Raw genomic sequence first — 15,954 nt, 5'->3', positions numbered from 1 at the left:
TCTCTCTCTCTCTTTTTTTTTTGAGACAGAGGTTCGCTCTTGTTGCCCAGGCTGGAGTTCAATGGCGCAATCTCGGTTCACTGCAACCTCCGCCTCCCAGGTTCAAGAGATTCTCCTGCCTCAGCCTCCCATGTAGCTGGGATTACAGGCATGCGCCACCACGCCTGGCTAATTTTGTGTTTTTAGTAGAGACAGGGTTTCTCCATGTTGGTTAGGCTGGTATAGAACTCCTGACCTCAGGTGATCCACCCGCCTCGGCCTCCTAAAGTGCTGGGATTACAGGCATAAGCCACCATGCCCGGCTCCATTTTCTCTCTTATTAGGACACTCTGAGTGGATTTAGGGCCCACCCTAATGCAGTATCACCTCATCTTGATTCTTACCTCCCTTAACTTAAGAAGACTTTATTTCCAAATAAGGCCACACTCTGAGGGTGGACATGAATTTGGGGTGGACACTATTCAACTCACTACATTAAATTATATATGCTTTAACTTTAGGAGAGTAGCTTAATTAGATGGCGGTAGGCAAGAACTACCACTGATCATTATTAATTTTGTGTATTCTTCTGTTATGTGACTTACCACACTAAATTATATTTATTCCACTCATCTCCTGCACTAAACCACAAGAAGGCAAAGATTCTTTTCCCGTGACCTGACATAATGTACCTAATAGTATGTGTGTGTATTCATACCAAAAATAAAAAATTAATGAGTTAAGATGGAAGCTTAGAGTTAATTTAGTCCCCTTGTTCTATTCAGTCCTCACATTTACAGGCCATGAACTGCTGTAGAGACTAACTATTGGGGCATCCAATCTTTTGGCTTCCCTGGGGCCACATTGGAAGGAGAAAGATTGTCTTGGGCCACACATAAAATACACCAACCGTAATGATAGCTGATGAACTTAAAAATTGCAAAACAATCTCATAATGTTTCAGAAAGTTTACAAATTTGTGTTGGGTCACATTCAAAGCTGTCCTGGGCTGCATGTGGGCCACAGGTTGGACAGGCTTGAACTAGATAGTGATATAGATATGACTGGAAGGAGATTCTCTTTACTTTCCAATCCACTGTTCTTTCCAGCATATAAAGTCATCTCTATTTAAAAAGGCTTAAACTGCCAGGTGCAGTGGCTCACGCCTGTAATCCCAGCATTTTGGGAGGCTGAGGTGGGTGGACCACAAGGTTAGGAGTTCAAGACCAGCCTGGCCAAGATGGTGACACCCTGTCTCTACTAAAAATACAAAAAATAATTAGCCGGGTATGGTGGCGGGCACCTGTAATCCCAGCTACTTGGGAGGCTGAGGCAGAGAATTGCTTGAACTCAGGAGGTGGGGGTTGCAGTGAGCCGAGATCGTGCCACTGCACTCCAGCCAGAGCGAGACTCCATCTCAAAAAAAAAAAAAAAAAGGCTTAAACTGAGTATTCAGAGTGCTGTTAAATATGCCTAATCACCTGAGACCCTGTGTATTAGCCTGTGTTCAAAAGTCTTAAGTCTCTAAGGTAGGAGTTCCTTTCTCTCTCTCTCTCTACAATTCGAAAAGTTAAATGTAACCCATGAAAATATTTTCAGGAATACCTCTGTAATTTGTAAATTACGTGGGAGAGACTACTCAGAACAGGAGAGGACAGAGAATAACTCAGATCAGCCATGGAGAGAGTCCCGTGGTGAGATGGAAGAGGCTAATCAGCTGGTCTGGTTTTGATCTTGTTTGTTAGGTGAATCAATCACCTCATGGTTTACACAAATGAGATGAGCTATGAGGTTCCCTCCCATTCTGTTCTAAGAGTGGGTGCGGTGGCTCATGCCTGTAATCCCAGCACTTTGGGAGGCCGAGGCGGGTGGATCACAAGATTAGGAGATTGAGACCATCCTGGCTTACACGGTGAAACCCTGTCTCTGCTAAAAATACCAAAAAATTAGCCGGGCACCGTGGCGGGTGCCTGAAGTCCCAGCTACTCGGGAGGCTGAGGCAGGAGAATGGCGAGAACCTGGGAGACGGAGCTCGCAGTGAGCCGAGATAGCGCCACTGCACTCCAGCCTGGGCAACAGAATGAGACTCCCTCTCAGAAAAAAAAAAAAAAAGAAGAAGAAGAAGAAGAGTTAATATCACTGTTCATCATTCCCCATGCAGGTTTTTTTTTTTTTTTTTTAATCCTAACTAGCTTCTGGCTAGAGACCTCTTATATATTCTTGTGATCATAGAAACTAGTACAGTGACTTCCTTATGGTAGACAACATATTTATTACCCAGGTGCTATTGGTGATTCAGGGTGACAGGGAGCAGAAACCCAGCTGGGATATGCTGCACCGTATATTGAAAACCAAAAGAACATAGAGCATCCTTACTGTGTGGCAGTGAGCACCCCAGGACACAGACAGATAGATAGATTGGTTCTGTGAGTCAGTTTCCTGCATCCTGTGGAGTCAAAAGGAAGACCTGCAAACAGCAACGGGTCCTGTGAACAATGGCCACTTCCTGAGCCAGGAGACTCTCACGTCTCTGTAGGGAAGGACCACGGGGCCACTTAGGGTTCAGACGGTACTTTTCAAGCAGGGTGCTCCTGAGGCAGTATTTGTGGACTGTTTCTCATCAGATCTGTCATAAGATTCCTTCTGCCACTTTCCACCTGTGTTTGAGAGTCCATAGTCAAGTAACCTTGAACTTGCAAGAGTGAATTTAGCTTTCCAGTGGAGGGGAAGAAATGTACTGATCGGATCACAGCCACAGTAGAGCTAGAAATTCTCATACTCTAATGCTGCCTTTGTTTCCTCGTTTGAAAAAATGACATTGCCATAGAAGTGTAACATGCTTCACATTTTTATCCTAATACTCAAGTGGTTTTCTTGATTTTTGTTTGTTTGTTTCTTGTTTTGAGACAAAGTCTCACTCTGTTGCCTGGGCTGGAGTGCAGTGGTGTGATCATGGCCCAGTGCAGTCTCGACCTCTTGGTCTCAAGCAGTCCTTCCACGTGGCTCAAGTAGCTAGCACCACAGGTGCATGCCACGATGCCCAGCTAGTTTTTTTGTTGTTGTTTGTAGAGATGGGGTCTCACTGTGTTGCCCAGGCTGGTCTCAAACTCCTGGGCTCAAGTGATATTCCCGCCTTGGTCTCCCAAAGTTCTGGGATTATAGGTGTGAGCCACCATGCCCGCCCCGTTTTTAAATAGCAGTATGTAGTAGTAATGATAGCACTTACTTTGTGCTTACTATTTGTCTGGGACTAAAAGAGCATTTCACATATATTCACTCATTTACATAGACTCAGACAACGGAGTGCAAAGTTTCCTATTATAACGTGCAGTGTTAATTATGTGCCAGTATATGGTGTGTTCTATATTAGAAAAAAAAGGGGAGCATGTGAACAGAAAAGGAATAATGAAGTCAGTGAGTAGTAAGTCATAATTAATAGCAAAAGATTAAACTGAATCGAGTGATTTCTTTTTTGTGTCGTTGATCACGTGAAGAGCTGCATCCGCTGTGGTGGAAAATGCTGAGAGAGAAGCACAAACAAATGGGCTCGCCTTTGGGCTGATCTGCACTGGACTGTATGAACGGTGACTGCTAACCCCTGGCTCCTTTCCCCTTTCAAGATGATCGCAGGCTGATTCCATGGTGTGAAATAACCCAGGAGAGATAGGGAGGTGTCAGCAGCACAGCCCAGCAGGCTGGGGATTGGGCAGTGACTTCCTGGAGTAACAGGCGCTGGCTGGCCGCCCCGCTCTCTGGCAGTGAGCGCTGAGGAGGTGGGCTGGGAGACAGCTGTGCCTAGCACTGCAGCCTTCATCAGTCCACAGAGCACAGCCCCTCCATGGAACTGCTGCAGAATGTTCTGCCTGAAAGGTGAGGGGACTTCGTGTCCATTTGGGTGGCAGAGTTCTACTTGGGGAAGATTGTCATTTAGCATCAAAGTCTAAATCACAGAGCTGATTCCAGTAAAAATCAAAGTTTGAGGGAGTTTTGTAAGTATGAAAGTGAAAAAGTCATTGTTCTTTTTTGTTGCAAACAGGAAGAAAGACCTCCTGCTGGGGAGATGGAATTCTCTTCTAGACAGAAAGGATATTTCTGTGTTTAAACGTGTTTTGTTATAGACAAAAGTAGCTAAAAGTTTAAAAGAAGGTTTTTAAAATCAACTGAATAAATACAGGAATAGTTTACAGCAGTAGTATGAGTCTATTAGAGAAGTTTTTTCATGTAAGGAGTTGTTCATGTAAAGGGTTAGAAGGAGTAGAAAAGGGTAAAGGATTCTATTGCTTTAAGCTTTACTGTGTGAACTTAGGAGTGAAATTAATTTGACTATAGAACATACTTCTAGGCTGGGCATGGTGGCGGGTGCCTGTAATCCCAGCTACTTGGGAGGCTGAGGCAGGAGAATTGCTTGAACCCAGGAGGCGGATGTTGCAGTGAGCCGAGATTGCGCCACTGCGCTCCAGCCTGGGCAACAAGAGTGAAACTCGGTCTCAAAAAAAAAAAAAAAGAAAGAAAAGAAAGAACATACTTCTTGTTCTGGCCACATATGGATTATAATACTTCCTAAGTACTATAAGATGGTGATTATATGAGTATATGTTGTCATTCCCTGATTAGTCAAGGAGTATTTTCTCTCTTTAGGCATTTATTTTTTTCTGTCAACTCTATTTTTCTTCCAACTCTTGTTATAATGTAATTAATGTAGGCATGTGAGAGTGTGTTTGTCTATGTGATTGTTGAAATGGTCGGGGTAGAGGGGGAGATGAATTTCCTTGGAACTGTTCTGTTCATATCTTTCAGTGTATGTCATTCTGTTGATGGGAAATTCTTGACATCTTTTCAAGTTTTGGAAATAAAGTGGTCCTGGCTTATTTGCTTTGTGGATTGCTCCTTTGTCCTCAAAGTCTGTTCATGAGGTATAGACGTGGATTTTGTAGACCCAGCCTTTGCAATTTTAACCTTATTTTGACACCTTAAAACCTACCAGTCTTTAATATTGAACTTGGTGTTTGGGATATTCCTTTATATAGTAGGTGCAAATTTGGTGAAATTGAGGGGGTAAGAACAAAAAGGAACATCACATTTTTCTGTCCTCAAGCGTTAAATTAATTCTTACTACAGAGAGTATCTAGTTGCAGTGGATTTCCAAGGAGTCATGGGCTGACATGAATTTAATTATTTCTGAAAAATAATTTTAGATGAAAGGCTCTCATTATGAGCTCTCATGACACTGTTTCTTCAAAAAATTGTTCTAAAAAAAGTTTAGGTATGAAGAGTCAGTGGTATTATTGGATGAAGGTACATGCTACCTAGTGTAATTTCCACAGCGCAATTGAAATCATTACAATCCAATGATAGCTTAAGGTTTACAATTTTTAATTGAATATGGGTGTGGAATTGTTACTGGGTAGGACATCTGCAGCTTCAACATATTTTTCTCCACCTATTCCCATAACAGCCATTTCATTTTATTAAAGAATCTCTCATTTTCTTGGACTCTTAGTTTCTGTGGTAACTCAGATAATTTAAAAAACTCAAACATATGGCATGTGATGACAACTAAGTGCTTTTACGCTGAAGTGTGTGTTCTAATCAGGAATCCACAATCGCACCCTTTTAAAGCCTACTCTCTGATCTCCCAGCAGCTAGGACAAACAGTTGACTTCTACTTTCTTCCTGTGACTTATAGCTTCTTGATTTACAATAATGATTTTTAAGTTGTCCTTTGCCCTACATATGAAGCAAGCCCATGATAAAATAAGGGTGAGTGAGATTAAGCAGAAGAATTAGTAAGAGCTACTTGTTGATGCTTTGTGTTCTTACTTTGGAAAAGTGGCTTTCATTCATTGGTCTGTGGCTAGCCAAGGTCCTAGGGGCTATTGCATATGTGGTTGTGATTAGCATTGATTTTAAAGGAAACATGATTGCTCTTCCTTTGGTTTAAATCATGTTCCTGTGTGTTTCTTGTAATTGCTGAAAGAAAACATTTAAATCAGATCGCTTCCCACATTGATGCAGGATTTCCTTTTCTCTACTTAGACTGTTTCTTTTCTGAAGCCAGGTCTACTCAGCTTTTTGTCAATTTGGCCTTCCTTGAAGAAGGATGCCATCTTTCTCATTATTGTCACTATCGTAAGTTATATAGTTGCAGTCACTCTTTGCTATTGAAGTATCTGATACATCAGCTTCTCCTAACTGCATTTTGTATGTGCAACATTTGAGCACTCAGTCTTTGGGAAGATGTTCTGTGAAGTTCAGCTAAGGTCTTTGTGGCTAACAAAGGCATGGTATGTTCCTTCACTGTGTAGCAAGTGATCCATTATGGTCTGGGAAGTGAGTTATGGCTAATCAAATAATACGATTAATAGCAAATAACATGATTAATAGCAAACTACCATGTGTACCATTCACAGATTATTCAAAGAAGTAGAATAGGCCAGGTGCCATGTCTCAAGCCTATAATCCCAATGCTTTAGAAGGCCGAGGAGAGAGGATCACTTGAGGCCCTGAGTTCGAGACCAGCCTGGCTAACGTAGGGAGACCATGTCTCCACAAAAAAATTTAAAAATTAGCCAGATGTGGTGATATGGAACTGTAGTCCCAGCTACTTGGGAGGTTGAGGCAGGAGGATTGCTTGAGGCTAGGAGTTCGAGGCTGCAGTGAGTCATAATTGTGCCCCTGCACTCTAGCCTGGGCCATAGAGTGAGACCCTGTCTCGAAAAAAATTTTCAAAGAATAAATAAAAATTAGAATAAAATGTTTTTACTACTAAAGCTACGTGGAACATAATTACACTTCTCTGAAATAGTTCCGAATGCAAATTTCTTAATTATAGTACATCAGCTTTAACTTTGTAAACACTAATTATCTTTGCAGTGCTTCTCTAACTTCGGTGAAGACTTTTTAAAGGAAATTTCCAAACCATTACAGACTGATATTTTGTAAAACACAAAATCATGTGCTTGTGTGACAGCACCACATTGTCAAACAGCTATAAAAGTTCTTAAACATTTAATCTCATTTCCTGTACTAATCTTATGGTGGACTGGTAGTGAAGTATTGTCCTACTGGCACTGGTTAGTAGACAAATCTGCATTAGTTTCCCAGAGCTGTCATAACAAATTACTGCTTAGTGAGTGGCTTATCCAGAAATGTATTCTCTCACAGTTCTAGAGGCTAGAAGTCTGAAATCAAGGAGTTGGCAGGGCCATGCTCCTTCTGAAGGCTCAGGAAAGACTGTTCCTTGCTTCTTCCACTTCCTGATGGATCCAGGCATTTCTTGGCTTTTGGTAGCATCACTTGAGTTTCTGCCTGTCTTCCTACAGCCTTCTTTCCTGTGTGTTTCTCTGTGTCTCTGTGTCAGATGTTTTTCTTAAAAGGACACTACTCATTGGACCTTAGGGTTCACCCTTAATCCAGTATATCACTTCACCTTAACTAATTACATCTGCAAAGACCCTATTTCCAAATAAGGTCATATTCCAGGGTTGTGAGCGGACATGATTTTGGGAGGACGCTATTCAATCCAATTCAGTGGACCGCATGTAAAATCACATAGCCTGAGGGCAGCTGCATGGGAAGTGTGTTTAATGGAGAACTGTAAGAATGATATCCAACATAGCTGCTTTGAGGATGCCTTTGAAACTATGGCAATGCAAATTTAAGATGAGTTTGTATGTGTAGGTAGAAGAGTTGAAAATGTACATACCCATTATGGTCAGTCATGCAAAGGAAAATGTTGCCTTTTTATTTCCTTTAATCGATTCGGCTTCTTTCATGAACTCTTATCCTGCTGAGAAGGGGAAAAACAAAAAACAAAATTGAACTTAGTTCATTGCAGTCAACTCAGTGTGAGCCAAAAATTTAAACGGTTGCATTAGATAGCTCAGTCTGTTGGATGACTCAGTCTTTCAGCATTCTCCTGCTTATCCTCCTTCTCTTCAAAGGGGACTCTGTTGCTAAGTCCCCCTTATTAGTATAACAGAAGTGAACCATGCTAAAATATGTACTTTTGAAATCATTGGTGTGATTATTACACAATGTTGAAAATTTTAAAGCAGACTCTCTGCTGTTGAGTTTTAAAAATGAGGTAAGATTTTTTAAATGATGTTGCTTTTATTCTTATTTTTTTTTGGGACAGAGTCTCGCTCTGTTGCCCAGGCTGGAGTGCAGTAGTGCGATCTTGGCTCACTGCAACCTCCGCCTCCCGGGTTCAAGTGATTCTCTTGCCTGAGCCTCCCGAGTAGCTGGGACTACAGGCATACACCACCTTGCCTGGCTAATTTCTGTATTTTTATTAGAGATGAGGTTTCACCATGTTGGCCAGGCTGATCTCGACCTCCTGACCTCAAGTGATTCGCCGCCTCAGCCTCCCAAAGTGTTGGGATTACAGGCGTGAGCCACCACACCTGGCCTGATGTTGCTTTTAATATGGACAGGGTGCATACATCTATCCTTCTGTGCTCCAGGAATAATTTCACTATATTTTATAAGCATCATAGACCTCAAGTTCCTGAATTTACTAATGGGTTTTACCTGGTTTTGCATTCTCTCTAGGGACTTTTAACCTGGTTTGTGTTAGACTAGGTTCTTTCCCTTCCTCAGCCTTTATATGTCTTCCAAGAGGTAGAAATCTAGTTTCATGAGCAGAAAAGTGGTGAATTCTGTGGAATTGGGTGTGTCCCAGCTGCCTGCATGCCCCGAACGATAGGGTCCTATACTCTTTTCTGCTTCACAAGTTACTGATTTAGGAAGGCCTTTAAGTTGTCTAATAATAGCAAAGAGTTATGTTGGAGATTACAGCTATGAACAATCTCAGGCATGTGCCTCTGCTCCCACAAGGGCAGTTCATATTAGAAACTAACTCTATCCTTCCTCTTCGTGCACCCTGGAGCAGATCACAGGCCTCTTTCCAGTTGTCTTGTGTATGTTGTGTATGTAAAAGAATTCCTTAGATTCTTTTCTTGGCAGCATTTGGAAAATAATGTTAGGAATCAGAAACAGATTTGTTATTTCTGTGCTGAAACAAGTGCATTTTTCAAGTGAGCTAGTAAGCAACCATTTGCTCTGGAAGGTCCCCAGCCCCTTCTTAAATCTGGTAATAAGCTATCAGATAATCAGTGAGCAAAGTTTATGCTAGTTGATTCTGAGCACCATTTTGAAAGACTTTTAAAAAATCAAAATGCAAAGCAACCCTGGGAATATTGCATCTGTGTGACTCTGGACATTTTACTATCATACATTTAGATGTCTAGTTTTATATAAATTATCAGTGGCTTTTAGAACCATTGTTCTACAATTCTTCCTGGTTCTTTCCTCCTCCTTTCGTTTAAAATTGCATATAATTGTTAGTGGGTAATCTACGGCTACCAAGGGGAATTCCCATTTGCTCAATCTGCAATTTAAAGTAGCACTTTTAATAAACACAGTGATAATAACATGCATTTTTCAAACTGGTGGGGAAAGCCCTTGGAATTTAATAAATGAAACAAAGCTGGCTAGCCCTTTATTTCTTTTGTCTTTCCCTTGAAAATGTTATCATGCTTTTTAGTTCTCTTTTTTTCCTTCCATGAATAGTCAAAATCTGTTTCTGAAATCTGTTGCAGTAGAAGCCAGATTACCATGCTAAATAGGTTGTGTAATACTATAAATTGAGATGCTACCCTATGGACTGAAAGAGCAGTTAACAGAGTTTTGCTGCCTAAAACGAGGAGAACTTGGGGTCTGCTTGTTTCTGGAGCATGCTCTGTGCAAGGATTCATGCTCTGGGTAATTTTGTGGAACTGAATCAAATGACTTGAATTACTGAAAGCATTAGCTAAGATTTCAGTTAAACTCTTCATTTTAATATCTCCTGTTCCATTTCTACCTATTCTGGTTTCCTTTATTTGCTGATTTTCATATTTGTCTTTTTTAGGCCCCCTACCTCGCCTTAGCTGTCCTCCTCAGTGATAGCTCATTGGGGGAGCAGTATTACACCTAAGCCATATTGAACTCCTTCTAGTTACAAGGATGTGATCAGTAGTCTACACACGCGTTAGTAAAGGTGATAGTTAATAGGCAAGGCAGATGGACCCATGTGATAAAGGCAGTTTACCTCTCAGGACATCATGTCACCACCATTAACCAGGTACAAAGGTATGCAGGGGTACATATTTTTCTGTGTTAAACATCAGAAGAAAATACTGCTGAAAACAACCTGAGGGTCTTTAAGCAATTAATAGATTTTGCACGATTAAACAGTTTGGCAGGATATGGTATTGGGGATGTGGGGTGGAAGATGGGTAGTCTTAAATTGGGAACATTAATTATTTTATAAAATTGTATGTAGCAGTTGCATTTAAAATTAAGAGATCTTAATTTGACAGCCAACAGAATGACAAACTATTTGATTTAATGTCAGCAGCGTTCATCTTCTATCTGGTGATTACGTGACATTTATCAGTCTTTGTTAACTTAGATTACATTTAGAACTTTTTTTGTTGTTGTTAGTGTCAAAATGTGGTTAACCCTGAGAGCCATTGAGAAAAAGGCCAGAGTGACTTGACTGTGGGTTTAACTTGGGGGAGGGGGTGCATGATAAGAGAAATGTGAGTGCTCATCACCACTTTTTCTTTGGAGTGTCTTCTTATAACAAAAAGATATAAATAGCATAAAGTGAGTGTACTGCCACAAGTTGCAGTACACTTTAAGTGAATTTATATATACACAGAATAGTTTTCAAAAGGTCAGATGATAACATATGTTCGTACTTGTGAAATTTTGCAAGACAGCATTTGAGAGCAAAAGAGAAAATCTTGGCTTTGCTGACCACAAGAGGCCATCTATGTTCTCCATCATTTTGTTTCACTGAGTGAACTGTGCAAGGTTCACTGTTGCTGGAACTTTCAGAATAAAAGTTGGGACAGACGCCTCTGCTCTCTCGAGGGCGCGAGCATTGGGAGCAGGGTCAGGGGAGGATGAACAGTGACTTAATGAGTGGTCTCTTAGGAAAGGGAAGGCAAAGGGGACTACAGGAGCCTGGCTGACGAGCCTGGCAGATGCCCAGAGGATGCTTGACTTGGTAGACGATCATGTGGGGAAACTGGGTTATACCAGACATTGAGAGTAGCAACTTTTCTAATTCCAAACAGAGCAAATGAGAAAGGGGCCTCAGAAAATGCCTTGGTGTTAGCTATGTGGGATGGCATGGCAAAAGAAAATGAAGTATATGAACACACCTAGCCCCCAGTAGTGGTACTCTATCTCTCCTTCCTTAGCCATCTCCTACAGATTTGCGCTTTTGCTTTATCTAGACCCTTCCTAATTTTAAGAGGACAAAGGAAGCTCAAGTCCTTTCTTTTTTCCTGGAAAAGTTTTGCTGTAACAGAATACCCAGTATTTTATGCAAAAGAGATCAATATTGTCCCAAGGTGGCTAATTTATATGTCAAAGGGTATCCAAGATTTGTCGACATTTTGAAATACCTCTGAAGTTCATCAACTCTGACCAAAATATTTTGATAGAATTTGGTGTGTGTTATTTCATTGTGTGTTGATGAGCACTTACCATGTGCCAGTCACTGTTCCTACCCCCAGGAAACTCTTCCTGTCTGATGCTCTGGACTTCTCACCCGCCTGGGTCTCTGAAGCCCCAAGACTTCTGGTTGTTTTCCTGCCCAATGTAAAGGTGCTACTGCTTGTGCCAGCTTTTGGCGGTTCTTTCCCCAAGATTGACTTTGGTAACAAAGCAAAGCCAGAGACTTTGTAAGGGGTTTCCCTGCTAATCATGACCCAAATAACAAAAATAATTAACACAGGTTTGTAAAGAATATTCAAGAAATCCCAGCTCTATCCGTTAATCATATCAGCTTATTCCTTGAATAAAGATCTCCTTAGCTCTGAGAATGGATCTGCCTAATAAAATATTGAGGATTAAGTAATAACTTACATAAGATGCTGGTATTTTCTCTGTAATATATAGTGATGTTATTTAAATTTGACCTCTCTAAGGGCTTAATTTGGTCTTTGAAAGTGAAGACTGATTTGTACCCTAATTTGCAAATGTGGTATTTCTACATAGTGAGAAAGGCAGATGTATTTCTCAGTTTTCATCACAGCATATTTACGCCAACTTTTAAAAAGTTTTCTGGACCTACACAGTTGTATAAATACATCCAGATGAATAAAAAAGTATTACAAGTCACATATATTGGCAAAGGAGCGTGGTAGCAACACAAATATTTTGAAAGCTATGTAAGCCAGTGAGAGTATCCTGATACTGCTCTAACAGCTCCAACGGAAGTGTTTGCTGCCACAGCAATTGAGACAAAACCTTTCCTATTTGGAAATGTTTCCTGGCAGAACAAATACTTGATAAAAATTTAAAACAAGATTTGAACTGCTCAAGATGGTGCCTTTTATAAAATTGTTTTATTTTTACAAACTCTCTCCACATCAGGAAGAGAGAAATCTATGGGTGGATGGTTTTATCCTTATATAGGTGGAAATGTCCTTATTTTAGGTTGACTGCTGTACTGAGGAATTGGGAACGAGCTCCCCTTAATTATTGGGTTATTTCTCTTCTCGTTGTATTTCTTCTTCTATCAGTAATTGGCAGCCTATTTTTCATCTTAGAGAGAAGAGGCCAGGGAGTGTGAGAGCTGTCCAACTGAATTGTCAGTCAGTAAATTACGATGGAAGTTTAAAACAAGTAGCATACTCAGAAGATGACATATGTCCAGAGTCGGGGGAAAGAGGAGGGAGAGCATTAGGACAAATCCCTAATGCATGCAGGGCTTAAAACCTAGATGACGGGTTGATAGGTGCAGCAAACCACCATGGCACATGTATACCTATGTAACAAACTTGCACGTTCAGCACGTGTATCCCAGAACTTAAAGTGAAAAAAAAAAAAAAAGATGACATATGTCCATCTCTCCAAAACCACGGAATCTATAAACGCTGAAAAGATTGAATGCAGATGATTAAATTTGTGATGTCTGTAAGCATGATTTAAATATAAAACATTAGTTTGATGTTTGCCATCACTTTTAGGTTTGGGTTTACAAGACTGCTCCTATAGAGATGGCTGATAGAGATGGCTGCTTTTCCGTGTCCAGTGAGAACTTTTAATGCTAAAACATCCAGTGTCGTTTCTGCTTGCCACAGAAAGTCAACGTTGGTTGGTATGGCAAATATCATAAATCCTTATTTGTATGTTATTTGACTTACGATAACACACTTGGCTGAAAATGAGTTTGTCTTAGTCGCTCCCCAGTCCTCACTCACCTTTGTGAAATCATAGAATGGATCCATTGTTGGTGTGTTATCTGGAAAAGATAAAGTATCTATGAGCTGGGGGATAACTGGAGCCCCTAAAATAAATGAGATTCCTTTAATGCATGCCATACCACAGGTTTCTCCCAGACTGCTGTTTTGGACTATGTTTGACTAGATTTCCTTTACTCTAATTTTCCCTTGCCCTCTTTTTAATTTTGGAAAGCGACCTTCAACCTCTGTGTGTGAATAGCCACCCTCCTTTGTCTCTTGCTTGACGTTGGCCCCCCAGCAACTAGCTCAGTGTCATGACTAAAATTAGATCAGTCTGTATGGGTGCCCTGTAGGGAAGTGAGAGAACAGGCTCTCTCTGCCAGAGCAGATCCTCACCACACAATGAAAATTCTCAGTTTACGATAATTCCCTAGTCAATGTCATGAGTCTTTTGCTGTTTTACAGTAAGGCAGTCTGGTATTTGGTGTACTGAACTGCAGATATGAATATCTAGCTGCCATATTTTCACCTGGATGTCTAACTGACTTCATGAACATATCAAAATTTCTGTCCTCCACCCCTATCTATCCCACTGCAGACTTCCCCATTCCGTGGCAAATCCGTCCTTCCAGTTGCTTAGCCCAAAAACCTTTAAGTGATTTATGACTTCTTATTTTGGTAAGGGGGTGTCGGAGAGGGGAGACAGGGTCTTCTTGTTCTGTTGCCCAGTCTGGAGTGCAGTGGTGCAATTATGGCTCACTGCAGCCTCGACCTCTTGGGCTCAAGTAATCTTCTCACCTCAGCTTCTTGAATAGCTGGGACTACAGACATGCACCATCATACCTGGCTAATTTTTTTTTTATTTTTGTCGAGGTGGGGTTTTACTGTGTTGCCCAGACTGGTCTCGAACTTCTGGGCTCAGGCAATCCTCCCGCCTTTATTTCCCATAGTGCTGGAATTATAGGCGTGAGTCACTGCGCCCAGCCAACTACTACTTTTTTTCTTATTCCTACATTCAATTTGGCAGAAAATTCTATTGACTATATTAATTTTTTTCCACATTATCTGACTACCTCTCACCATCTAAACTGCTACCTGCTTGGCCTGAATTTCACCTGGATTATGATAATAGCTTCCCTTTATAGCCTACTTTCAACCCAGTAGCCAGAGTAAATCTTTTAAGACAAGCGATATCGTGCCAGTCCTTTGCTTTAAAGCCTCATTTCACTCGGAGTAAAAGCTTGTCTTGGCAATTTCTATTTATTTTTGAAATATCAATCACAGGCCTGAAATAAACCTGGGAGGAGAAAGTCTGTTTTCTAAGCTACAGAACTTGCAGCTGCATCAAACCTTTAGTCTGGCAGAAAAGGAAAAGGTTTCCCTGCTGGAACTACAGTCCCAGCTGAGTCGTGTTCTTGTTTGATGCTCCTAGAAGGTATGGTCTTTAATGAGACTCCTCCATCTTTTCCTTAATGCAAGTGAGGATCGTTCCACCCCATCTCATTTTATCATTAAAAGTGGCAATCTGTGTACTAAATGCAGCCACAGAGATTTACCTTTGGGCTTTATTAACCAAGTTTGATAGAGTTTCTGTTGGAATTTTGGAAAACTGATTTCCATGGCTTTATTGATAGGTATTAAGTTAGAAATAAACAACAGGGAGCCTGTAGAAGTTAGAGAACTAACTTAAACGTTGGAGCAGGTTAATTTTTATTTGTATGCATATATCTGTTGTGCTGAGGTTGATGTGTGATAAAGTCTATGAAAAAGACTCTGCTGGTAAATACAGGGTATTGTACCCTTTCAGAGTGCTCCTTTTCTTTCATAGCATTATTAAAATGGAGAGTAGGATCCAACTCAACTCACTGAGTGGGATTTGCACGTTCTATGGGACCTGAACCCTCTTTTTTTGTGTCGTCGTCATGTACCAAGGGTCCTTTGATTTGACTACTAGATTGTAAGCTCCTTGAGGGCTAAGTTCATTAACTTGATCCAGAAGAATTCCAGTAGATAATTGCTGATTAAAGGAATGAAATATTAATATTTAATCTAGTTTGGGTAAAAAGACTTTAACCATCACTCTCTATGAAAACAAATGGACTTTTCTGAGAATAGCTTAAAATATAAAAGTAGATTGTACTACTTTCAATGGGACTGAAAATACGCAGGCTATTAATTAGCAGAGCAAGAAAGATTTTTAATTCTGAGTTTCATTTTTTGTAGCAACTCAACCAAAAAATCTGATGAAACAGTTTCAATCATTAATGGCCTGTAGCATGTGGAAGCTGGTCATAGAGGAAGAGAAAAGTTAATGTGTTTCTAGAAATTTAAACATTCAGAACAAATGACTCTCAGCTTCATGGTGACTGGAAGGAAGATAAGTGTCCCCCCGTGTAGCTTCTTGGTCTTAGAAGTGGCAGGTCACCATCTGGAAAATGGCCCATTCCCTGCTGGCCCTTCTCAAGCATCACTCTGAAGTGGCTACACTTCTCTTGACTAAAAAGGATTAAGGATTTACTCACCAAGGAAAAACACACTCTTCATCTAAGCACTTTCCTCGCTCTTGAGTTTTCAATGTTTTAGAAAAACACTGCAATGCATAGTCCCATGAATGGGCAATTGATCATAGACAGAAAAAAAATTATTTTCAGAAATATGAGATTATTTCTCTTAGCAAATCATCATTTAAATGTGTTTTTTTTTAATTTTATTTTTTTATTTTTTTGAG

General features: G+C 40.6%; 1 protein-coding gene across 13 annotated transcripts in view; it reads left to right on the top strand.

Moving 5' to 3' along the window:
• The window catches only part of NHSL1 (NHS like 1), a 276,666-nt gene that overhangs the window by 146,174 nt on the left and 114,538 nt on the right, over positions 1-15,954 (top strand). The window contains exon 1 of one of the 13 annotated variants that reach the window (XM_063666652.1): positions 3,495-3,849. The exons of 8 other annotated variants lie outside the window; for them this stretch is intronic. In XM_063666652.1, coding sequence (XP_063522722.1) covers positions 3,834-3,849 — 16 coding nt within the window. In that variant the 5' untranslated portion in view covers positions 3,495-3,833. Of the gene's footprint in view, positions 1-3,494; positions 3,850-13,029; positions 13,142-15,954 lie in introns of those variants that run through there. 4 more of the 13 variants (XM_063666651.1, XM_063666649.1, XM_054492678.2 and 1 more) reach the window with 4 other exon arrangements.

Source organism: Pongo pygmaeus, chromosome 5, assembly GCF_028885625.2.
Source record: "Pongo pygmaeus isolate AG05252 chromosome 5, NHGRI_mPonPyg2-v2.0_pri, whole genome shotgun sequence".
Classification (NCBI taxonomy): domain Eukaryota; kingdom Metazoa; phylum Chordata; class Mammalia; order Primates; family Hominidae; genus Pongo; species Pongo pygmaeus.
Note: the sequence above shows the minus strand (reverse complement) of the source record. Positions and strands in the feature narration are given on the sequence as shown.